Consider the following 27,178-nt stretch of genomic DNA (forward strand, 5'->3'; position numbering starts at 1 on the left):
GGGGAATTTCAGAAGCAGACTGTAATCTCGTGGGAGAGGGGGTCTGTTGTTTCGGAGGGCGGGGGGGGAGGCATATTATTAGGGAGCCTGCCCAAGCTCTTAGCACAACAGCAGTAAATGCCTGGATCTGAGATAATTGTGACTTAGCTGCTTCCTAAAACTCATCTCTCAAGTTCAAATGTATTACTTCAACTTAGTCATAGCCCCAGTTCCTTAAGAAGAATCATCCTTTTTCAAGAAGTTAACTTCATTTTAAAAGAAAGAAAAGCATAAACTAAAATAACCTTGCATTCTTCCAGTAGTTTAGAAATTAAAAATCCTCATTTTTATCTTTAACATTAGCCCATAATTATTTTTTTATACTGCCTCCATATGAAAATTAATAGGTTTTTATGTTTCAATGTATTTCAGACCAAATACTTTCTTCACAATGTCTTTCTCTCAGGAAAAAAATCTTTATGAAAAAGAAATAATAAAATTAAGTTACGGCCTAAAACACAATTTTTAAAGCAACCATTAAGAAAAACCAAACTCAGATGGTTACATTTTAACAGATCTTGTCTCCTCACTAGAACAAAAAACAATTCACAACACTTCATGTTTCTGGTGCAAAAAAGTCTAAGGCCTCTATGGAAAAAAGAGGTACTGTACTACAGTCTGTAGTAGCTTTCAAAAGTACTATTGCTCTATTATTTCTGATGAATTAGGTCTATATCTTTGATATGAACGATTTCAGATTTTTTTTTTATCATACTACACAGAATAGCATTTTGTAGAGCCTCTCTTTCCCCCTAATCCCAGCTGTCATTTTACTGGTTAGGTTTTTCTAACTAGTAGTTTTACTGTCATTGTCATCATCGTCATCACCACCCCAGCACCACTGGAAATTGATTTTTATTATATCTCTTTTTCTTGTTAGCAGTTCTGAGATTTTTAAAATGAAAGCAGTACAAAAATATTTTTAAATAAAGATACTGTATAGATCATGTAGATTGAAGGCTACTGAATGTTGTCCTTAAACAAAGGCAGGCATACATTTAATGCAACAAATGACTAATAATGCTAATACTATTCCTATTATAGAGAAAAGTGAGATTAAAACCCACAACAACCATGAGATTAAACAGTTCGGTGTGTTGGATGGTCTGCCAACAAAACCAGGAGTTCATGTTCCTGCTATGTCTCTTGAGAAAAAGGCCGGCCAAAATCACCTGGATCATACAGTAACATGGCTACTGCTCTTATTGTTGTTGTTGAGAAAACACTATTACAAAGTAAAGTATGTGGTGGGGACAGGAAGGAATCAGCTGTCCAACAGATCAAGAATCTCTCTCTTGGAACTGGGACAGGAGTCATTACTGTGGGGAACAAAAGCAAGGAAATCTGCCTTTTCTCCAAAACAGATTTATTTATTTATTTGTTTGTTTGTTTGTTTGTTTGTTTGTTTGATTGATTGATTGATTTTTACCCCGCCCCTCCAGACTATGTCTACTCAAGGTGGCTTACATCGATAAAAACACATCAATATAACATGCATAAAATCACACAAAATACAATTATAGCAATTAAATTCCAAACGAGATATTACCACGATGGCATGACTTCAAAAGAGAGAAAAAAGAAAAAATATATAGAGAGAGATACTATATTGTAAGCCCAAATCCACTCAAAAAATTGAGCTCCATCTGCTGCCAGCTCTCTTCAATATTACCACATATTTTCTTCACGCATTCACACCCACTACAAAAAGTAAAACAACTTTAATCTGAGATCAGACATCAGTAAGTGTATTCAGTACCAGTTGCTGCATGGGATGCTAGTTTGATGCTGACTTCCCACTTCGCTGAAAACAAAGACACAACCATACATTCCAGCAGGGTTTTTCTTTCCTCCTTCAGCAATCCTGATAAAGCAGTCCTGGGGAGCTACATGGCAGCATTCTGGGCCTAGATTTCCATGAAAAATGCAGTTCTTGTGGCTGTCTGGTTACTTCTACAGCTATGAAACAGAAGACTCACTTTCAAATAAGTTGTAGGGGAAGGAACTGAAGAGGTTAGGGTATACTGCAGCATACAGTGGGGTCTTGACTTGAGAACTTAATCCATATTGGAAGGCGGTTCTCAAGTCAAAAAGTCTGTAAGTCAAGTCTCCATTGACCTACAGTGCATTGAAAACCGATTAATCCCGTAACAGGCCGTTTTTGTTTCATTTTGGTTTTTTTCTGGTCTGTAAGTCAAATCTCAGTCTGCAAGTCAAACCTAAATTTTGCGGCCAGAGAAGTCTGTAACTCAAAAAGTCTGTAAATCAAGCCGTCTGTAAGTCAAGGGTCCACTGTAATTGCAAAGTGGCCTCAGCCCAAAAAAAGCCTTAGTTTCAAAGCTTAGCCTAGCTAAGATGAGCATTCAACTAGCTCATCTTAAAGGTAAAGGTTCTCCTTGACATTCAGTCCAGCCGTGTCCGACTATAGGGGGTGGTGCTCATCCCAGTTTCCAACCCCACGCAACGAATGAGTTCATGACTGCACTAAGCAATGGTAACATGAACTGACTCTAAGGATACTATGAACTGAATCTTTCACATTAATTGCATTATTTGTGATTATTAATATTATATATAAAATACAGAACAACCATTTTAGAATTTTCTACGTATTCTAGGCAAGGTAAGGTTTTATTCCATTTATACTCATAGGGAACAAAAAACTCATAACTGTCAGTTGTAAAAAAAAAGCTCAACATACAACCTTGTAAATCAACACTGCAAGGTCAAACCATGCCAAATAAACTTCAGAATCTTTCACCTGTACAGCCTTTTGTTCAATGGAAGATAATGCAGTGCTCTTTGTCCTACAAATATTTATGAAGGAATATGCCACTTGTAAAGAAATAGAGACCTCAAATACAAATATGAAATTGTTGCTTCAACTTTCCTTCATTTGTAAAATAAATGAGACAAAATAGCTGTACATTGTTACTCAGTAAGCTCATCACAGAATTCTCTGGCAACGCATCTGTGAATAAAGTATTTTGCAGAAAATGCTTTTTACTCCCTTAATTTATTTTAATGAAATTGGTTAATAGAACAATTAAGCAACCAGTTCTTTTCATGAATAGCAATGATAAGCTAAAATACTACAAACCTAATAATGTACATGATACTTCATTAGAAGAATGATTTTACATACGGAATACTGTAAACAGGAGGAGCAGAAACTACTTGTTACTAATAATGACCACCAGAGGTTTGTAACATCTAGAATCTAATTTTGTAACACAGAGACTACAAATTATGATTGTAAGCAAATTCTGAAATAATGTTATTTGGTAGAATTGAAACAGAAATAAAATGAAAATGAAGCAATTTTTGAAAATAACATGTGCAAATCTAGCAGAAGAGAAACTCATTTAAAGATGAAAGCAGTGTTGCTCACTTTAAAGTGCAGTCATAATAATCAAAGTACAGTTATGTCAGTCCACTCTCACCTTTCTTTTCATTATTTTGCCTATTTTTCTACTTTTCTGATCCATACCACTCCTTCCCAGTTGCCATGCATTCTCTTTTGATGTGTTCAAAATACTTTCAAGAATCATTCTTAAAATGTTCTTCATGTGTAAATCCCAAATAAAAAAGATTTTGTACAAATGAAATCAAAAGGGATAGCTGAAACCTAAAATAGTTTCTGTGCTCAGGCTTCAGCATGAGAATCTACATAAATGGATATTCCTCTGGTCTGCTAAGTAAATGAACACAAGAGGTAATGACGTGCCAAGATAACACAGGCTAATGAAAGAAAACAGATCACAGTTGTGACAGCAAGTAGATATGGTGGATCAAGTTTCACCTAATTAGGCAAGCTTACATGACTAGTTCTTTTCATACAGCATGTAGTAATAATTCCCGTCTTAGTTTAAGAAATGTTGCACCTAAATAATGAGCAATTTTATAGCTATTATTGCATTACAGTACATCAAATTTTTAAAAAACTGTTTTCACTTCTCTCTGAAACCCCTGAAATCATGGAGATGATCGTTCCAGATACTAGTTAGAAAATCAATACAATGCCAAACTGCAGCCTCTATTTTCAGCAGCAATCATTACTGCAACACATGGCAGAATATTTCCATGATAAAACATGATAACATTGTGCTCCAATAGGACAAAGTGTTAATTTGAGGTTAGAAAATATCAGGTTCCGTGTACAAATTCATTCCTCTCTATTGTCCTTCAAGTCCAAGCAATCCCTTTATCACAGCATTACATTATATCCATTTACTTTTACTTTATCACCAATCTTAATTGATACATGACTCTCTTTCAACTAAGAACAGAACATGAGGAAACATGTTCTGCTCCAGTCTTGAAGGATTACCGTATTTTGAGATACAGTACAACTTTAGATAGGGATTTGTTTATTTGTTACAGGTTACACTTGCATACAGCGCTAATTAGTGCTGGGCACTACTCTGGGAGTTTACATCCAGAGTAACATAAAATAAAATATAAAGAATATCTTTAACAATAGATCACATGTATGCACAAATATAAAGCAATCAAATAAATAAATAAATAAATAAATAAATAAACAAACACACACACACACACACACACCACAAAACATACTTAGATGAAGCTAATTAGGCCAAGCTAAGTCCGGTCCCATTCTTGAGTAAATAGTCAAGGTGTACAGTGGTGCCTCGCTTAACGAGCGCACTGCAGAATGACGAATCCGCATAGCGAGGGGTTTTTTCGATCGCAACTGCGATCGCAAAGCGATGGCACCAATGGGTGAAACTCGCATAGCGAAGGTCAGTAAGCGTTTCGCTTATCAACCTTCGCTTTGCGACCCGTGGATCAGCTGCTCGGCGGCTCCAAAATGGCCACCGGAAGCTCCGAAATGGCCGCGCGCAGCATTTTCGCGCCCTCGGTAAGCTAGGGGAGGGCGCGGAAATGGCTGCCGGCCATAGGAAAACATCGCTGAACGGTGAGTTTTCGGCCCATTTGGAACGCATTAAACGATGAAAACCAATGGGTTTTCTTGATCCGTTCAGCGATGTTTTCACATAGCGAGGGTTAATCCAGAACGGATTAACCTCGCTATGCGAGGCACCACTGTATTTAGAAGGAGTTTACCACAAGAAGACTGGTAGCAGTTTCTTCAGTAGGCAGGTGCTTTTAGGAGCCTGATGCTGCGTTCGATGTGATCGAATTTACTCACCCCACCATCACCACCACCAGCCTGACTGCCACATTCTGGACCTGCTATAGTCTCCGGATCAGCCTCAAGGGAAGCTGAGAGTTACAGTAGTTACAGTCCAAGAGATGACCAATGCATGCACTGATGTCCTGAAGGCTCCCTTATCTAGGCAGGAGAAGAGTTGGGTAATAAACTTCAACTGATTGATGGCTGCTCTAGAAATAGCTATAATCTGGGAATCCTAGGTCAGAGCCAGGTTCAGAAGCACATTGAGCTTTCAAACTCAATCCCTATCCAGGAGGTCTAGTGGTAATCACCCCAACCTATCCAAGGCCCTACCAGAAGAATAAGCATCCTCTTGGCAGGGTTCAGTTTGAGCCTGTTGGCCCTGGTCCATTCCAACAATGAAGCCAGGCACCACTCCAACATTCTGACAGCATCCACTGCAGAGGTTGTAAAGGGGAGAGAGAAGAGTTGCTTATCATCAGTGCACTGATGATGTACTTCAAACCTCCTGATGACCTCCCCGATAGCTTTACATAGATGTTAAAAAACATTGTGAATATTGCTGACCTCTGTGACACCCCAAATTTGAGGGTCCAAGGGACTGACAACTCATCTCCAAGCTGCACACTCTGGACACTGCCTTCAAGGAAGAATAAGCACCTGCTCAGCACCAAGCCCTGATCCCCACATGAGGAGAATACCGTGGCTAACAGTATCAAAGGCAGATCCAGGAGTACCGAAAGGATAAGTCTTCCCCTGGCAGCCTCTTTTAAAAGGTCATCATGAAGTGTGACCAGTGCAGTCTCGGTACCTCACCAGGCCTGAATCCAGACTGGAATGGATCACAGCAATTCTCCTCCTCCGCATATATCTGGAGCTGCTCCATCACCCCCTTGATCACTTTGCCCATAAAGGGTATTTTGGTGATCGGCTTACAGTTCATGATATTATCTGTCGCCAAATGAGGTCATTTCACAGTGGGCTGGATAATTGTTTCCTTCACACATGGGGGAAGGCATCCCTCCCTCAGCGAAGTGTTCATGATGTTCAGGGTAGAGTCAACCATGACCTCATTGACAGCTTTATTAGCCATGCAGAGTGAGGGTGGAGTAAGCCTGCAGCTAGCCAGTGCCCTGGATACTTCCTCTGTTGTTACAGCAGTGGTCCCCAACCTTGGGCCTCCAGGTGTTCTTGGACTTCAACTCCCAGAAATCCTGGCCGGAAGAGGTGGTGGTGTAGGCTTCTGGGAGTTGTAGTCCAAGAACATCTGGAGGCACAAGGTTGAGGACCACTGTGTTACAGGGTCAAACTGAACCAAGCAGGCAGATAGAGAAAGTGCAGTGGCAATCTCTATTTAACAAGGTTACATAACTCAAAGGTTGGTCAAAATATAAATTATCATGGTTTGGATGGATAGCAGCATAAGCTCATTAAGTTCATTAAACTACCAAAAATGAATTAATTATTGCAAACTATTCCAATATATATTGAAGACAAATTATTTTTACAATCACAAGGAATTCTGAAAACCGTAGGACGATCTATCACGGATGCCTGAAAACACAGATATAAGGGAACACAGTTTCAAATTAACATGGAAAGTGATGTCTGACATCAAATATAAAATGAAATTAATAACACAATTAGTCTAAGTGCTGGAGAGGCTGTCATGATTATGGATCATATTATTGCACATGGTGGCTGCGTCCCAAGGTTCAAAATTTTTGGAACTAAAAATATATATATATTTTAAAGAGACAGGAAAAACTTAGCCCCCTCCCTCAGCATGCTGACATTGTTTCAAGGGGAAAATGTGAATTTATTATATAAGCAGCTGGTTTCAATTTTCTGTTGAGCTGCCAGGCTGGTTATTGCAGACCATTGAAAGAGCATGACATATATTACTATTTCTCATTGGTATGACAAAATATAAGTAGCTTTTGTTTAAGTATTCAGGACTTACAGAAAAGCTAACTATTCAAGTCTGGACTCTACAAGGAAGTGGTGATAGTGCACAATTTTATGAAACCTGGGATCCATTTACAGTTCTTGTAAAGCTTTACTCTATTGAAGACAGTGAACTAACACTCTTCACGATCCTGCAGTCTCAAGTTGTCAGCTTGTTATTTCACGAAAACTGAGCACAATGCATGTATTTCAAATAGTAACAAAAATGGGAAAAAATAATTAAAGGTAGTACTCAACAACTCCAGTTGATATGAGAAGGAATAACCCATCATGGCTCACAGAGGTTAATAAACAATTCTTGCCTAACAAGACAAGATTTTTAAGAGTATACTCTGTTCTCATTCATTCATTCATTCATTCATTCATTCATTCATTCATTCATTCATTCATTCATTCATTCATTCATTCAATCAATCAATCATTCATATGGTGCCTTTCTGCCCATGGGAACCTAAGGCGACTCACAACAGCTAAAACTATACAACAATCAGTATTTTAAAATACCATATAAATACCATATTTTTAAAAAATCAAGATTAAAATCAGATTAGAAATAATTTTAAAGTATTTCAAATTCTTTTAAAATCTCCTAAACATGGCATTCCTGATATACTTATTGATTAAAAGCCGGCCTGAAAAGGAAGGTCTTTGTCTTATGAAAGAACAAGAGGGAGGAGACTTGGGCAGCACATTCCAAAGTCTGGGAGCAACCAGGCTAGTCCATTTGTTATTTCCATCTAGTTCTGCAAACCTGGACTAAAGCTTCCTATGTCATTCAAACATGAGAAATGTAAAAATGTATACGTATATCCAAATCCATACCAACTCATTAAAGGCATTGTTGTAATCCTTTGATACTATAAGCCAAGAGTGAGCAACTATGTGATTCTCCAAATGCTTAGCCACCAGAAATGAAACTTTCACAAGATATACTGTACTGAGAATAGTCAATAGGAAGAGACCATGGGGCCTGCAGGCAACAGTATCTGGAGGGCCACTGTCACCCAAACTTGCTATATGAAAATTATAAAGAGAAGCAAAATAAGGATCTATTATCTCATGGGAGATGCTTATGAATATGAGTTTAAAGTACTATGTTTGAGTAAAATAGAGAATTGTGGGAAAGAGAGGATGTGTTAAGAAGATCAACCAGGAACCTTCTCATTTGCCTGCTGATGCCCTATACAATTCAGGTTCCATGCTTAAGAGTGCACAATAGAGAGCTAAAAGGACAGTACTATTTCATTAAGACTCCACCATCGACCTCCTGGCTTGTCTTAAGTCCATTTAGCTATAAGCAGCTCCATATCAGAAACTTATAATAGGCACAAGTTTGATTCGGATGGTCACCACTGCAGAACAGTTGAGTATAAGTATATAAGCAACTGGTCTTACATATGGTGTATTCTGTTTGAAGGAGACTGAAGCCATTCTGATCAAAGACAGAGTACTGAAAAAGCTAAGAAGGTATTGGGTTATGTGCCATAGCGTTCATGGTATAATGCTATGTATGGAAAAGTATGCATCTTAAAGTGTAAATTATGCCTGTGTTTTGAATTTCAGAAAATAGAAACTGTGTATAAAAATAAAAAATAAAAAGTGCATGCCAAGATCCTCAGCACATACTGTACCATGTCATCAGACAGGCAATTTGAGAACTACTCTTTGTCTAAACCAGTGGTTCTTAACGTGGGCGATAATGCCCCCCAGGGGGCAATTTCATTTTTCAGGGCGGCGGTAGAACGAAAAGGGGCGGCGTGGGGGCGCTGGAGCAGAAGGGGGCGGTAGGGGGGCGCTGGAGCAAGCCAAACCTGTGAAGATGGCTGAAGCCTTTTTACATTGTGCATGAATATATATTTTCCTCCAATTTTAATTTAGTTTCAGACTTTTTGTCTTGAAATTTTTAGTTCCTGAATTTGTTTTTATGGCCTTTTTATATTTCTTTTTGCGTCTTAAAATTCACTTGCAACTAAACCATTAAATGTTACTTTTGGGGGGGCATTTCATTTTCTTGGAATTAAATTTTGTTTTCAGGAGTCATTGGATTTAAATGTCTTAAATAAATAAATAAATAAATAAATAAATAAATAAATAAATAAATAAATAAATAAATAAATAAATAAATAAATAAGATATCATCACCGCGGGGAGGGGGGTGATGATAACTTCCTCAATGGCTCAAGGGGGCGTTTCTTTCAAAAAGGTTAAGAACCACTGGTCTAAACAACTGCCTAATTTAAGCCTTACATATGCAGGGCTGGATTAAGAGGCCCTAAGAAATGAAAAGATTATGGTGCCTCCTAAAAATATAATGCGCAGCAAGGTCCCCCAGCTTGAAAAAACTCATATAATGGTAATTTAATGATAGAGCATGTGGCAAAAAATAACCACATACCATATGCAAAATCATACGTACAATCAAATTCACCCCATCTAGATTTTGGTAGGTAGGATTATTTATCACTATCAATGATTAATGCAGTTCAAGCCTCTGAACTTATACTCCAAGCAGATAGTAACATTTCTGAAATAATTTTCAAATAACACTCCAGTGAAAGACACTTTTCCTCAGCAACTAGTTCCTTTGTTTGATGCAGAATTCAAGATATTCATTCTGTGTAAATGACAGCTTAGCACTATTTTGAGTACTACCTGACCTTCCTGAATCAATTAAGTCTCTGTTATCAACTGATTACTAACTAACCTTTTGGTCTTTCATTTCACTATATCACTGTAGAGTATTTCTTTTATAAAAGCCTTGTAATAAATAATCTTTTTTTCAACAATCTATTTAAAAGACACTGTATGCTTCCTTCCATTCTTCTAAACGTAACGTCCACAACCACAATCCATTAAAATCTTTTATAGTATGTGAACATTATTTTAAAAATTTGACACCCAGAAGGAATTTTATACTAATTCAAGAGGTACCCCACATAGACAACTCATGGTATTCATGGACCCCTGCAACACAGGACATTTGGGAGGAGGACAGAATATGTGTGAACGCAACTATGTGCTGATTGGCTGGTATGCTGCCTGACTATAGAGATGCTGGTTAATATACAGAACATTATGTGCATGAGAGAGAGCAGTTTAATAGTTCCAGGTTATTAGAGTGAAGCCAGAGTCTGAGAGAGCCTGGAAGTAATGAGGAAAAGAGCAAGAGTGATGAGATAGTTGAGAGCTGCACTGAAACAGGTTGATTTTTGTGAAGATGCTCTGGTTACAGTGGCTGAAGAAATCCTGTTGCTTAGCATACGTCACAACTGGGATAGGCCCACAGAATCAATGGAATTTACGGTGTTAAATAACCAATTCTCCATTGATTCAATGGGTCTACTTTAGTTGTGATGTATTACACTCAGCAACAGAATTTTAGCCAATGTGGTTTTTCGTGGAATCTGTTCTTATGCAAGCATCTATCTCTGTATATACAAAAACCTCTGTTTAAACTACTATAAAGAATGATAAAGTAGGCAAGATTTCATCTGCATAAAAAATCTGACAGCTTGCAATACTAAACCTTTTTTACTCTCTTTTTCAAACAAACTTATTTTTATTTATTTACAAATCCTATTTACTGGTTTTGAAAATATTATTCTTAAGATATTATAGCACACATACAGGCCAATGCTGGGAACACAGGTGAAGTTGTGCCACGAAAATAACATAGGCTGTTATATTTCACCAAAAGTGTTCTTACCAAAAGCTGCCTAGAGTGGTCCTGACCCGACCAGAGAGGCGGGATATAAATAAAATAAAAATAAATAAAATAACTCTTCTTTTAAAAGGACAGCGTAAATTCTGCCCCTAGCTGTGGCACTATTTAAGCAGCAGTGGAGAGTCAAAACTGGTTGTTTGCCTGGTTTTTGTAAAATGAATAACTGGGGGGGGGGGGAGAGAATTCCTATTATAAGTAAAATAGCAACTCCAAATTTAGTTAAAGGGCATGGGGAAATTGTTGTTTGACAGCAGCACACCAGGTAAAGTAAGATGGGATAAGTGCCATAGATACAGAACTGTGATAGAGGGCAAAACCTGATAAGGTATTCCAGCAAACACTCTTCCCCCTGCAAAATGTTCTCTCCTCAGCCCAAACAAGTGCTTAGAAGACTGGGGGTGGGGGATATAGCTGTGATAGAAGATATGTTCAAAAGACAGAACATGGAAGGTGTGGTTAAAATCCATTACTAAGAGATCAAGACTCTGCCTCTTAGAAAGCTGAGGTCACTATTGGGTTTTAAAGCCCACTGGTACAAATGTATTTTTAAAAAAAACTAGGCTTCTCAGCAACAGGGGACATGGGGTTTTCATGACTACTGCAAGGAAACAGGCCATGTATGTGTATGAATATTCGTATCTGAAAGTGTGTATGTGTGATGGAATCACCTGAGGATGTCAGCCAACCAGAGGGAGAAGGACAAGTGAATGAAGAGAGGGAGCCCCTATAGTACAAGGATATACAGGAAGAGGAAGGGAAGGGGAAAGCCAATGGGAAAAAGCCTCAGAGATTGTTGAGTGGGAGTCCTCTCAGGCAGAGGCACCAGAGGAAGCAGAGGTGAACTTTCATGCCAGCTGGGAGGTGGTGCAACACTGAAGTCCTCACACAGGAGAGTGGGTCATGCCAACGGTGCCACTTGAGAAGGTTATGAAGGTGAGACAAGAGCATCAGCAATCATCATACTGCGAAGCACATGAGCACCACCACTGTAGATGTTGGAGACCGAAGGAAGGCCACCCTGCAACTGGTGAGACCCCCTAGGGAGGCTGACTCCTGAGCAACCGCCAAATGACAAGAAGGTGCTTCCATTTCTGTCCATCTAAACCCATTCCAACACACACCCAGCCAACAGGTTCAACTCCTGCAGCAGCTGCTCCTCCCAAAACCCACACTGCACCTGAAAAGATCCCTTGCAAAGACACTGAGATGGTAGAGATTACCAGCTGCGGTCAGATGACTGTGGCCATCTACCATGATTGCTGCAATACACCCTGCCTGGCACATCTCCATAGAATTCTCAACCCCCTAGACAAGAAAGTATTTGTTCTCCCTCATTGGAAACACAGCAAGAACTGAAAAAAGACCTGCCCCTTGTTTAGGAAAGAGCTATCATAGGGAGCCCTGTAAGATATGTTCTTTCTGTTCGTTTTTATGTTTGTTCCAAGTGACAGTAACACTTCTGCTTAAAGGCAGATTTGTCTGCATGTCCTGGAGGAGAATAACTGGGGCCACTTACACTCTTATCTACAATTTTTCTGGACTATCCGTGGTGTGCAATCTAATAAAGTAGAATTTTCTCCATGAAAGCTTGCAATTTGTTTGATTTTTCTAGTGGTTCAATAAAGGTGTCACCTTGTCAAGAAACTAGTGTATATCAGAAACAGGAACTGTGAATGTTCATTGATTTGACTTGTGATTGTAAAATGTTTGATATAAGCCAAATGGCAGAAGAAGCTGAGAAGCCCACTTCAAAAAAAGATTCCTATAGATTTCTGGACTAGGATATCTTCAGAGGGATTTCGAAATGCAGACCTCAATTTTCTGAACTTAAAGGCAAACAAGGTAAACAATGGGGAGAAGAGCTCATCCAGGAGATGATTAGTTATCTGTCTTTGTGAGAGGAAAGTGACTGAAGTGGATTATGTTCTCAGGACAGCAGACTTCAGGCCTGAAGCAATTTACCATATAAAAGATACTTGTTAGAGTAGTGAGGAAAAGGAAGCAAGTTGAGCTGAACCAGATGGAAGAGAACTAAGCTCAGGGAGCTGTAGCTGACTCCCCACTGCAGGGGATATGAAAATATGAAAGTGCAACGCAATATGAAAATGCAATCATCGACAGGGTGGATAAAAGTCAATGATTTTTTTAAAAATCAAATTCATGTAAAGCACGATTTAAATCATGCTTTAAATTATAAACAATTATTTTTATTTAAATTGTCAAATAAATCCAATTTTTAAAATTTAATTCAATTTAATTTAAATTACATCCACCCTAATGGTAAATACTACTGCCCCTAAATGTCTTTCTTCAAATGAGAACAACTCTGAATACAAAATGGCAAAAATCTGTTCCAATTTCTGTGGGTAGTGGTGGAGAAGCCCAAAATGTTTACTTAAAATGCTTTTCGAGTAGGGATATGCTAATTAATTTTTTGGACTACATATTCTGAAATTCTCCATCTTGGGAGTTCCACCTGCTAGATCTCCATCTAAATTGTACTCCCCTGGAGAAAGGCCAGCCTGTAAAGCTTCATGCAAGCATCCAGCAAGAAGTTCCCAGAAAGCAGCAGGGCAACTTACTTTTCTAGCTTTTTTGTTTTTAAATTTGGAAGGCATACAGGCTGCAGGGGCTGAAATATTGATTCTCAAAAGAGGCCTCACTAAAAATTACTAAGTCTATGTTCCATGCATCTGGAGAAGTGGACTCCAGTCCACAAAAGCTTATGTCATATAAAATTATGTAATCTTCAAGTTGCCACGAGACTCTCTTGGCAGAATCCTGTTGTCTTATAGAATCATATAAGGATAATAATGCAAGTGAGTTTACCTATTTTGCAGGCCATCTGTTGTATGGGCCTGCCCCACATCCTCTTTGAAGAAACAATCATGCACCTGGTCATGTAACAGAGAGTAGGCAAAACAAAACCTCACCTACATGATTACTCTTATGTGTAGTTTTCTTCAATAGGAGTTAGGCTATTATATTTGCTGCAACAGACTAATAAGGCTATCCTCTGCCTCTTAATGGGAAGCAGTACGAAAGATACTAGTTTTCTCTCCACTGTCAGAATATTATTCCAAATAGAGAGCTTCCCTTTTCTCATTTTAGTGGCAACATATAGTCTTCTGGATGTTGCTTGGACACTTCCACTTGCCCAAGCCTGAAAGATAACGGCATTTGCAATCCAACAACTCCTAGAAGGTCACAAACTGCCCACTCCTAGTACTCATAGTCCTACTGGAATCCAGACAAATCCCTTCTTGCAGCTCCAATGTCTGTAGCTAGAGGCAGTTCCTCCCAACACAGCAGAGTTCGAAATTACAATCAATTCTATTTCCTAGAACTGGGAACAATACCCTTTACCTACATATTTTCAGGCTGAATGGTTTGTGTTCTGAAATCTCCATGAATTGCTGAATATGACACACAGTGCACACTAGTAGTGCTTCTCAATATGATATAAGCGAGAACATTCTAATGACAGATTGGCTTCTCTAGACTCCTACCTGATGTTGGGTGGTGTTTTTTAAGAAAAATGGAATGCAAAAATATTGCATTCTGAATAATCAAAAGACAGATGCATTAACACAACCAAAAATAGCAACAAATCCAAATAATTAAAGAACAACTCAAGATTTTAGTGCTCTCAGAATAGGCAAAGCATGTCATAATTAATATTCAATTTATATCAACATTAAACAATACACTAATAATTCACACTAAGACCTAACAAATGTGAAATGCTGTCCAACAAGTTCTCCAAACAAGAGCTTTAGGACTTTAGGACAAATTTAACAACTTATTTTTCTTTGGAGTCTCCCTTAAATTTTTATGACAACTCAATTTCTAATATGAGTCTCTTCATGAGGATACATTGCGTCATTGTTCTTCTCAAGAATCATCATTCCACATGATCAGAATTCTCTAGTCCTGAAGACTATATGAAACAGGATAGCAAGGGACAGGATAGTAATGAAATTATTAAAAACAGGTGGTGGATTTCTGCTAATAAAATCCACTAATGGGAAGACTATCAGTAATAAAAAAGTATAAAAGGAAATTAAGCTCCACTATCAGCTGAAATCAGCACACGGGAGTATAGTTGCTCTGAATACAAACTTACTCCCTAAACACCAGCAGCACATCCAAAATGTCCAGCTTTCAAGTCACTCATTTTCCTACAAGGAATAATCCTAACAAAAATGATAACAGATAATAAGTAGCTGTTTTATTAAAGAATGCAAACACTTAATCAAGCTTTTCACAAAGACCTTAGTGAGATAAAATCATTTTATGTGGTTCATGGACTGCTGCCATAGGCTCAAACCTACTGTGGTCAAAGAAAAGTAACTCTGAATGTATCCAGTTCTTTGTTCACAAAGCTAGGCCATCAAACAAATGGATTCACATGTGGCATTCATGCTTAAACTTGGAACTGAAGCATCATGGTGATGAAGGTCAAGATATGACTCACTATAAGAATGTCAAAATTTCTATGTACAGCTTCTGCATTATGATAGAATATAATCACAAATGTTGCTCTACCACAAGTAATTCATGTGCTGTGAGAAAAACAAATACAATTTATAACTTGAGGTAAATGAAACATAAATAATATTTTGGAAATAATTATTTCAGTTTTAGCAGTTACTGCCAGTTATTTTTTTCCTGCAAGGTACTGAAGAAACATCCAAGAATTATTAATATGACTGTGATTTTATATGACAAAAGAAACAGTAATATCTAATGCACGCATGAAATTATCACGGCATGAAAGTGCAGTACTGTTATTGTGCAGCAGAGCTAATCAATAGTCTACAAGGCAATTCTAGAATTGGGTGCAATCGAAAGAAAAATTGTAACTTTGAAACTGGACTTCAGATCATCACCAAATTTGACACAGACATAATCAACAGCTTGTTCTTGCTCTGTGCTAAATTTGGGGAAGTATGGGCAAGGAGCCTTTGAGTTATGTTCTTAAAAAACAAAATTTTTCTCTCCCATGAAGAAACAAATGATTGTAAGTGTTCCCAGATTTAAAACAGATCCAATAAATTGGAAAAACACACACACACACTTGCTGATCTTAAAATGGTTGGATCCACTCACTTTTTTAAAAAATGGAAGTCATTTGGGCTAGAGGGCTGCAATACTGATCTTTTAAAAAGACTTTTCAAAAGGATAACAAAAGAGTTGCAAAGTAGATACATTGTTGCAGCTTCAGAACTGGGAACAGAAATGTTTGGAGGGTAATGAAAGAACACAGGAACAGTCAAAAGACAGGTTTTCTTTGAAGAGTTAAAAAAACAGACTTGCTTTAAAGCAGTGGTCCCCAACCTTGGGCCTCCAGATGTTCTTGGACTTCAACTCCCAGAAATTCTGGCCAGCAGAGGTGGTGGTGAAGGCTTCTGGGAGTTGTAGTCTAAGAACATCTGGAGGCCCAAGATTGGGGACCACTGCTTTAAAGGAAGTAATGGAGTGACAGTCCTCCAGAAAGGGGGACATTTTGTCATATATCTCCAGGAAATTAGCATACAATTTGTAAGGAATATTCATAGTACCTCTGCATTAGAAAGGAACAGAGCAGCTTTGTTTCTCCCAGCCTTGAGTGCTGGTCAGTAAACATTCTCTCAAGATTTCTGAGACCAGGCTCCTGATAACAAGTCTTCAAAGGAAAGATAATCTGCAGGTCTAAAACAATCAGAACTTTTGAGCCTTTCAGACAGTACCCAATTAGCTGACTCTCATGAACAGAATTTTTTAACTCCTTCCCAGCCAAACAGGCATTGGTGCTGGCAAAGGGATTCTGTATCTGGCTGTAAATAAATAAATAAATAAATAAATAAATAAATAAATAAATAAATAAATAAATAAATAAATTTACATTTTAATGGCCGCGGATGACTCAAAATGGCCCCCCGCAGCATTTTCGCGACCTCGGTAAGCAAGGGGAGGGCGCGAAAACACTGACGGGGCCATTTCGGGTCATCCGGCGGCCATTTTGGAGCCGCCGATCAGCTGATCGGCGGCTCCAAAATGGCCGCCGGACGCCCCAATCATCGCAAAGCGAGTGCGGCGATTGGGGCAGCTCCGTATAGCGATCCCCAAAAAGGGATCGCTATACGGATTCTTCGTTGTACGGTGTACTCGTTAAGCGAGGCACCACTGTATATATAGACATATACATATACATATACATATATATATATACATATATATATATATATATATATATAAAAAGAACCAAGAACCATTCTTCAGATGCTCACTCATTTAAGTGGTGAAATTACTAATGTTTTGCCTTGTAGCTGGGGATGGTTTTACTTGGTTTTAGCAAAGCTTTGGTGCCTATATCTTGTCATAGTTTCAACCATTCCACTCATCTTGTCACTATAAAACTAGCTGGAATTAGAAAAATCTCTCAAAATATTATGTGAGATCAAGTCATTTCTGATGTGTGTGATGATTACATGAGTTACTGACCCCCATAATGTCATATCATTTACAGTTCTGTTCGGATCTTGCAAAACAACAGCATCTAATGTTAGGTTGCTTTCTCTTCCTAAAGCCTCCCCTTTCTTAGCAATATTGTCTTTTCCAGTAAGTTCTGCTCAGGGCTTCCACACTAACAACTGTGGATTCCTTTATTGAGATAATTACCACATGAGGTCTTCCTCTTTTCCTACTGCCCTCCTTGTTCCCCAGCAATAGTGTATTTTAAGTTCTGCATTCTCATTATATGTGCATGGTAGGATGGGCTCAGTTGACTTATTTTTGCTCTAGTAAGAGTTCAAACTTGACTTGACTGAACACCCACTTTTCTGCCTTTCTGTAATATCTGTAAAGCTCTCCTCAAACTCCACATTTTAATAACTTTATTTTTATCTCTTTCTTTCACATACTATTGATGATTTTGACCTTGGTTTCCAGTGACAATCTTTGCTAACTACAAACTCTCCTCCTTTTTTCTTTCAAAAGGCAAGAAGACATGTTTAGGAAAACATGCACACAACATGTTTCTAGAGTAGAGATGGGGGTTAGACAGAAAACTCTACATCTCTATAATAAATAAATGTTATAAAATAGGAAATAAAGTAAGAGTTAAGTAACTGTGCCACAATCTGTGCCTAAAATTACATATAATCTACATCTAATTCAGAAGACTCGAGACATAGTTCCACTTGCACACTATGCTTGTAAAACTGTTTTAAACCTGTTTTACAAACATATTATAACAACATGTAACAATGTTTTTATATTTATAAACTAAATATAAAGAAAATTTTCAGCTAGGCATATTTTCATTAAATATCATACAGTTCATACATCTTCAGGGAACATAATTACTAGAACCCTAATACTGAAATAGATCCAATGAAGCTATCAGAAATATTCTAGAGGAGGTGTTTAATGGACTGCAGCTACAGTAACCAGGATTGCATGCATGTAAATGTTTTCCTCTGTATAGACTTTGATCGTTAGTAGATTTTGCAATTACATTAATTCTAATATCTCTTTTCCATCCCACTCATAATACTCAAACACTACACCTGAGATTTTCTTTTGTTCTACTAAAAACTAAAATTGTCAATGTGTCTTACTATTTCTCCTGAAAGGGCCATTTTCTAGAGTTCACTTACACTACACACTGGTGTCTTAAATCTGAACACAGAAATATCCTTTAGACTGCTCATTGCATTCTTTGTAGCATGAACAATAAAAATAATAAATGCCAGTCCATGGCTTACTCATATTCAAGCATCCTTCTTCTTCCATATGGTTACATGCTGCAGGGAACCCCACCCCCTCCCTTATTTCTAAAAGGGCAAATTATTTTGGAAATACAGTAGTTAGGTATATTTAAACAAATAAATGAGCATTTTGTCCATCTTAAAAACTAGCTATAGAAGAATGATACAAGAAAATAAACCAGCACATTCTTTGCTGTTTGCTTTACAAGAAAATTACACCAACACAGGGCGCTCATTGTCAGCACCATAACCATTTTAAAGTAAATTATTCTACCAAAGCAGGGAAAGCCAAAGCAGCAAAGCAAATCTGTATTCTGTCATGCTGAAAAGGAGCAGCAAAAACACAAGCTGCAATTAAAGATGCAGCTCCAGGAGGGAGATGTATTTTACATTTAAATAAATACATGCATACATATAAGATTATGCAGAGAAGGCTTCCTTCTCTCTATGAAGACTGAGTCTATATTCGCTGGATATAAATCCAACCAAATTCAGAGGTTTATTCATGGCAAAAAAGCACAGGATTGAAACATGTGTAAAAATCCCACTGTATTCATATGCAATAAGCATGAGATTGCAGCCTATGTGCATCTCCTTCCAGCCTTTCTTCACACATATTGATGCATATTCACAGAAACAAGACTCACACATGATTATGAAAAGGCCAGAAAGCATATGCACCTCTATTTCTCCATCTAATTACCTGACCATAAGCCAGTTCAGATGAACCAAATAAAATTAAAGAAATGCACCATGTTCCACTAACAATAACGCTAATGGTTCCCATTCCTCGTTTGATCCCCAAACCAAAAAAAAAAGGCATAAACCCCCAAGGAACTAAAGTTAGTAATAATCACAGATTAAGGTTTTTGTTTTTAGAAGAGCTGTTTAAAACCCTCTTGGCAGTCTTGACTGACCACTGCAGGGGGGAGGGGGGGAGAGAGAAACTAACCTGCATTTCCACAGAAGGGGGTGGGAGACATATGTATCAGCTTTTTCTGTTCTTAATCATAAGCGAACACCCCTTAACTCGTCAGCCGCAGGAAAAGCCTCACCAGCCTGGTCTTGTCAGATCCGGCTGGGAAGGTTATGGAAAGACTGTCGGAATGGGGGTTGCGGGGGGGGGGGAGACAGAGAGAGAGAGACTCGGCACACGCAAAAAAAGAGGCTTGACAGGATTTGAGATCTCGAGTGGGAGGGAAGAGGGCAACAGGATGTGGTCCCACCTCTTCACCCCGTATTATAATCTATCCTAATAAGATTAGGATCTGCCCGAAAGAACCAGGAGGGGATGACAGGATGATGGCCGGTCGGCTGGCTGGCTTCCTCCCAGCGCCCTTTCTCCCCTCCACACACCGGACCAGGAAGGGAATCTCACCTCCCCGTCCCGTCCCTCACCTCTCCGACTCTCCTCAGAGGAAAGAGCCCCCCGGATTGTCCCTCGCCCTTTCCCCGTTCCTCTCCCTCAGACTCACCGGCATCATCTCTGGCGCTGCCTCCCGGCCTCAGTCACAAGCCAGGCCGCCGTCCTGAGGGGGCCGAGGGAAGACGGGAAGGGACGGAGGGGCTCCCCACACACACCCACACACAGCGGCCGCGGACCAGGCCTGGCCGCACCGTCGGTCCCTTCAGGCTCTCGACGCCAGAGGACGAGACGAGGGGGACTCTGAGGGTACGACCAGCCCGCCTTGGTGGTTTCCCCCCCCCCCTTTCCTTCCTGTGGCGGCGACAGATAGAAACCTCCCTTCTTCCTCGTCCCCGCCCGGGCGGCGGTGGAAGCGCCGATGGACAGGCTTCCCCGAGACGCGACGGCCTCCGCCTCCTCCTTTTCCCTCACAGAGGTTGTTTTTTTTTTCCCTTCCCTCAGCGCAGCTCTGCTCCGCCCTGCCAGGGGTTAACGACGGCGCCTCCTGATTGGCCGGCTGGCGAGAGGACAAGGGGGAGGGGCACTTTGACGGCTCTTGGAATGGGAAGGGAAGGGGCGGAACGGGAACGGGAGGGAAGGAATGTGGGGCTGGGCGGGAACGCGCACGCGCTAACTCACGCGCGGCCTGGTCTCTGGGGGGGGCCCACGTGACCCGTACATGCCTCGCGCCCGCCGCCCCCAGAAAGAGAGAGAGAGAGAGAGAGAAAATGAGGGAGGATTATTTTATATTAGTTTTTTTTTTAAAAAAATTATACGAATCCAAGGCACACCTTTCAACATCACAATCATCCAAGTTTATGCACCAGCCACCGATGCTGAAGAGGCTGAAATGGACCAATTTTATGAAGATTTACAACACCTTTTAGAACTGACACCAAAGAAAGATGTTCTTCTCATTCTAGGGGACTGGAATGCTAAAGTAGGGAGTCAAGAGAGAAAAGGAACAACAGGAAAGTGTGGCTTTGGAGTTCAGAACGAAGCAGGGCAAAGGCTAATAGAGTTTTGTCAAGAGAACAAGCTGGTCATCACAAATACTCTTTTCCAAAAATACAAGAGGCGACTCTAAAGCTGGACATCACCAGATGGGCAATATCGAAATCAGATTGATTATGTTCTCTGCAGCCAAAGATGGAGAAGCTCTATACAGTCAGCAAAAACAAGACCTGGAGCTCACTGTGGCTCTGATCATCAGCTTCTTACATCAATACTCAAGCTTAAACTGAAGAAAGTAGGAAAAACCACTGGGCTAGTCAGGTATAATCTAAATCAAATCCCTTACGAATACACAGTGGAAGTGAAGAACAGATATAAGGAAGTAGATTTGGTGGACAAATTGCCTAAAGAACTATGGACGGAGCTTCATAACATTGTACAGTCAACCCTCGACTTACAAACTTAATCCGTTTTGGAAGGAAGTTTGTAAGTCGAAAAGCATTTCCCATAGGAATGCATTGAAAACCAATTAATCCATTCCAGCTGTTTTTGGTTCTGAGGTTGAGGGGCGGTTTGTAACTCGAATCATTAGTTCCCACAGGAACTAATGCAAAGCCGGTTAATCCATTCCCAGCACTAGGGGCAGATTTTTTTCTCTTTTTTTTTCCTTGTAACCTAAGATGACTTAGGTTTTTTTAAAAAGGAAAGAAAAGACAGAGGGAAGGAGGGAACAGACACCTTTTCAACAGAACATCTTGAAAAGCACCTTTTCAGCCAAGACAAGCACCTTCTGGAATAAACCAAGCACCTTTCAGACAACAGATCACCTTAAAAAGCACCTTTTCAATCAAGACAAGCCAATACAAGCAACTTTTGGGGAAAAGGGGGGCAGCAAAGGAGGGAGGGAACAGCTTTTAAAATCGCAAAAATCAAAAAAAATTTAAAAAGCCAAAAAATTAAAATACAGTCCATACAGCACTGTACCAGGCAATACCAGGCAGTCTGAGAACTGTCTCCAAATCCACTCTCAAAACACTGGGAAGAGCGAGGAAGCAGACAGGCACCCTTTTCACTGGCCAACAGTTAACTGAAAGTTCAAATTTTGCGCTTTCCCCACCTCCCGGGCGTTTTTTTCAGTTTGTAACTCAAATCTAAGTTTGCAAGTTGAGTCAATATTTTTTTATCAGAGTGGTTTGTAAGTCGAAATGTTTGTAATTAGGGCCGTTTTTAAGTCGAGGGTTGACTGTACAGGAGGCGGTAACAAAAACCATCCCAAAGAAAAGGAAAGGCAAGAAAGCAAAGAGGTTGTCCAACGAGGCCTTACAAATAGCAGAGAAGAGAAGGGAAACCAAATGCAAGGGAGATAGGCAAAGGTACAGAAAATGGAATGTAGACTTCCGAAGAATAGCAAGGAGAGACAAGAGGGCCTTCTTAAATGAACAACGTAAAGAAATAGAGGAAAATAATAGAAAGGGAAAAACCAGAGATCTGCTCAAGAAAATAAGAACTATTAAAGGAACATTTTGTGCAAAGGTGGACATGATAAAGGACAAGAATGTTAGGGACCTAACAAGAGCAGAAGACATAAAAAAGAGGTGGTAAGAATATACAGAGGAATTATGTATTGCTGACCTTGAGCCAGACATCCTGGAGAATGAAGTCAAGCGGCCCCACCTTTGCTGTCCCTCTGCAGGCAGGCAAAGATCTTTCTCTTCAGGCAGGCTTTTCCTTAATGACTGGTGGTCTGACAGGGGTCTTAACTGGAATATTGTGCTTTGTTATTTTAAATGTGTTTTAATATTGATCTTAGTTACCATTTTAATATAGTACTTGTTTAATTATTTTTTAAATATTTGTATACTTGATAAGGCATCCTTTAGTCTCGAAAGACTATGTAACATGCTCTGAAAAGAGGTCTTGGAATAGCGTCTAGTGTGGTTGAGAAGGCCAATTTGAGTGTGACCATCCCTTCCACACTGAAGACAAATACAATCTGTTTCCTGACCAGCTCCCTGATTTGGCTGGTTTCGGAACTGCCTCTTTGCCTCAGCCTGCTGGACAAATGTCTCTTCCAATTGGGAGAGGCCATGGTGCACCGCCTGCCTCCAGGCTGAATGCTCAGAGGTCAAGGTTTCCCATCTGTTGAGGTCCATTCCTAAGGCCTTCAGATCCCGCTTGCAGATATCCTTGTATCGCAGCTGTGGTCTCCCTCTGGGGCGATTTCCCTGCACTAATTCTCCGTACAGGAGATCTTTTGGAATCCGACCATCAGCCATACTCATGACATGCCCGATCCAATGTAGACGTCGCTGTTTCAGTAATGTATACAGTGTGGTCTTGACTTAAGAACGGCTTGAGTTAAGAACATTTTGACTTAAGAACCGCTCTCATAGGAAAATATTGACTTTACTTACATACTTAGATTTGAGTTAAGAACTGAAAAAAACCCACGTGGGAGGCAGGGAACAGGCAAAATTTGAACTTTCAGTTAACTGTTGGCCAGTGAAAAGGGTGCCTGTCTGCTTCCTCACTCCTCCCAGCGTTTAGAGAGTGGATTGGGAGACAGTCTTCAGACTGCATGGTACTGCACTGCCTGGACTGTCTTTTCCCTGCCTTCCCTGAACCTTTCTTGACCTAAGAAAAAAAGAAACAAAATATCCCCCTCTAGTGGTCGAAGGCAGAATAGCAGCTTCCCATTAGTTTCTATGGACGGAAAAGAGCAAATACGGATCAAATGGTTCTCAATGCATTCCTATGGGAAATGCAGATTTGACCTGAGAACTTTTTGACTTGAGAACCGCCTTCCAATACGGATTAAGTTCTCAAGTCAAGACCCCACTGTACATGCTAAAAAATTCCAGCTCGTTCTAGGACTACTCTGTTGGGAACTTTGTCCTACCAGATGATATCAAAAATGTGTTGGAGACAACGCATATGGAACATGTTCAGCTTCCTCTCCAGTCATGCATAAAGGGCCCAGGACTCACTGCATTACAGGAGTGTACTCAGGACATAGGCTCTATAGATCTGGATCTTGGTATATGCCGTCAGCTTTTTACTAAGCCATATACTCTCTTGCATACTTACTGTTTCAGTTTTTAAATACTGTTTTAGTGATGTAAGCCACCTTGGGTCCTTTTGGGGCGAATGGCAGCATAGAAATATTTCTAAATAAATAAATAGGACTCAAGTCCTACTCAAAGTAGCACCTTTGAGAGGTTACTAATTCATAGGGTCACAATTAAATCCCAAGGGCACATAACAACACTTCCAATGGTCACAAGCTGAATGTGTTTCAGGGTAAACCTGTGTAAGACCCTAGTTATACTTACTCTGTGTTTTGTATTTAAGTTTGGCAATTCTGTCTGTTTCTTTTCATTGCATATTACTTTTTATAAGGAAAGGGCTTTGTGAAGAGGAATTGCAGTACCAAAACAAGGACACAATCTCTGGAACAGAGAGTACATTGAAGGAGAAACACTCATAGATCTAGAAAAGGAATTTATATGTGAAACATCACAAAGCAGGAAGTGTAGTGTACATTCAGGCACTTGGAAAATCCACATGGAAGTTTTTAGCACATAATCCAATACACCGGGGACTTCTGGCATCAGTGAATTGGGGCACCCGACACATGCCACTGTGAGATTAGATCTCACCATGGATCGCTCACTGCCAGTAGTGACAAGAGTCTGGGGCAGGAAACTCAGTCCTTGAATTTAAAAGAAGGATTGGGAAAGATCGGCCTCCTGATTTCTGTGATTTTAGTGTCACAGAAAAGTAAGTCCCGTTGAGATGTTATAATTTAGATAAAAATGAAGAAGCAATAGGGCTTCTGGATTTCATTACTGCCCAACTATCTCACCATAGTTTTAAGCATACAAGAGGCTAATGGGAGTGGGTGGGCAGAGAAAATCTCAGGACAAGGTCATGTGGTCCTCAAAACAATAAAAATGCAGGAACAAGTGATGCCTTTATTGGACCATTAACAAAATAAAACAAAAATTAAAGCAAGCTTTCAATGATAATTCATCTTCCTCAGGCTGTGCACCAAGTTCTTGTGGGTAGCTTCAAAATTACATGGTTATATTAAAGTCCCAAAAGTTTCATAGCTGTTGTTGGAGGCCGGGTATAACTTCTCAGATGGAGATACAGTGGTGCCTCGCTTTACGATCGCACCATTTAACGACGAAACCGCATTACGACAAACTTTTTGCGATTGCTTTATGATGTTTCCTATGGGGGAATTTTACTTTGCGATGATCGGTTCCCTGCTTCAGGAACCGATTCTTTGCAAAATGATGATTTTCGGACAGCTGATCGGCAGTTTCAAAATGGCCACCGTGTAAACAAAATGGCCCCCGCTGTTTTCTGGGATGGATTCCTCGCTGCACAGGCAGTGAAAATGGCTGCCCTATGAAGGATCTTTGCTGGACAGTGAGTTTCCAGCCTATCGGAACGCATTAAAAGGGTTTTAATGCGTTTCTATGGGCTTTTTAATTTCGCTTTACAGCGTTTTCGTTCTACAGCGATTTCGCTGGAATGAATTAACATCGTCATGCGAGGCACCACTGTAGTTGCAGTCTGCAAAAAGCTTGTGGAGAGAGGGCGTGGCTTCACTCCTGTCTTCAGCCAGTGGTTTGAAATGTATCACCCATCTCTTTAAACCAGGGGTTCCCAACCCTCGGTCCACGGCCCAGTACTGGGCCATGGCCTTGGCAGAACTGGGCCATGGAGACAGATCTCCCACCTGCATACGTACCCCCCACACATGGATGCACACAGATGCATGCACGGACGGACACATGTACGCCTCTCCCCCGCATGGGCGCCCCCCTGCACACACACTAAACTGGTCCGTGGTGCCAAAACGGTTGGGGACAACTGCTCTAAACAAAAGGTGGCCAGCACTATGCCCTCTGTTTTTCCTTTCCCCCTTTTTTTACCAACTTCATTTGAAACCATTTCTACTTGTCTAGGGAAGAAAAACAGGATAACAGAAACATGACAAGCCTCCATCAGAGTTGGGATTAAAAATTTAGTTAAACCACCAGGACCAGCTAATTTCAGCCAAATTAAAAACAAATCAATAGTTTTACCTGGTGGATGCTCACCTCTACATGCAGTACTGCTTGTCTGGTTTCAAGAGTCCGTGATGTTCAGGAACTCACATTGGTCTTTGATTGGTATATTAAAGGCCCAAAGGTTTCATGGCCACTGTTGGGGTCCAGGTGTAACTTCTCAGATGGAGATAGCTATAAATTGGCTGTGGGCAGAAAGACACTCAGAGGAGTTTTTCTCATTTGCAGCTGCTTTTTAGAGTTTCATGCAAAGGGGGACTCACCTGGAATGCAGCCAAATTGTGTAGCCCTCCAGATGTTCCTAGGCTGCAGCTTCCATCTACTGAATTCTTAAACGTATTTACAACCTGGTTTTTCATGTTTTCTAGAGAGAGAGTACCACCAAGTCCAGTAGGAGTTATTTGCATAGGAAGTGCATTTAGAATGTTTGTCTCACAGATAAATTAATCCCACTGAGATCAATAAGACTTTACACATGGGAGGAAGATATACTTCCTCTGCCTTTTTTCTTCCCTATTCCTTCTGTGTCCACCCCACGTGACATATCAAAGACCTCTATATTTCTACAGTCGTTTTCTTTCGTTGCATTGGAATTGTTTATTTTTCATAGCCCTTGATCTTGGCAAGGATTATGGAGTGGACAAAAAATTAGATAGGAATCACTGACTGCTGGAACTCAGCTTAATTTCGAGATGGGGCAATAAAACAAACTTCGGAGGGCTCAGCAAAATACTCAAGAACATCATTTAAACCTGACATTTGTTATTTCTTTAATGTAGTGGTATTGTTCTCAAAAGCCTGCAGAGTTTTTTGTGCTTGTTTGGTTGACCTAAGAACAGTATTGCCTGTGGCTTCTTCAACAAAAATAATCTGTATTTCTGGCTATCATGAAATATATTAAACTAAAAAGAACAAACACTGTCATGTAGAGCAATTTAGAGATCCAAAGATCAAATCCAGCACTCCCTGAAACCATCTTCCCATCTCGCCTAAGTCATATTTAAAGGATCCCATTATGTGCCATCAAGTCATGTCTGACTTATGCAGCCCTATGAACGAGCAATCTCCAGATTGTCCTGGCCTCAACTGCCC

General features: G+C 40.0%; 1 protein-coding gene across 11 annotated transcripts in view; it reads right to left on the bottom strand.

The window, feature by feature from the left end:
* Positions 1–20,264, bottom strand: part of PPP1R13B (protein phosphatase 1 regulatory subunit 13B) — an 82,524-nt gene extending 62,260 nt beyond the window's left edge. For 5 of the 11 annotated variants that reach the window (XM_072986717.2, XM_072986712.2, XM_072986716.2 and 2 more), the window contains exon 1: positions 3,483–3,997. In XM_072986717.2, coding sequence (XP_072842818.2) covers positions 3,483–3,608 — 126 coding nt within the window. In that variant the 5' untranslated portion in view covers positions 3,609–3,997. Of the gene's footprint in view, positions 1–3,482; positions 3,998–19,598; positions 19,994–20,121 lie in introns of those variants that run through there. The other 6 variants (XM_078383817.1, XM_072986715.2, XM_078383819.1 and 3 more) reach the window with 4 other exon arrangements.
* Positions 20,265–27,178: the final 6,914 nt, after the last annotated feature.

Source organism: Pogona vitticeps, chromosome 1, assembly GCF_051106095.1.
Source record: "Pogona vitticeps strain Pit_001003342236 chromosome 1, PviZW2.1, whole genome shotgun sequence".
In the NCBI taxonomy this organism is placed as follows: Eukaryota; Metazoa; Chordata; class Lepidosauria; order Squamata; family Agamidae; genus Pogona; species Pogona vitticeps.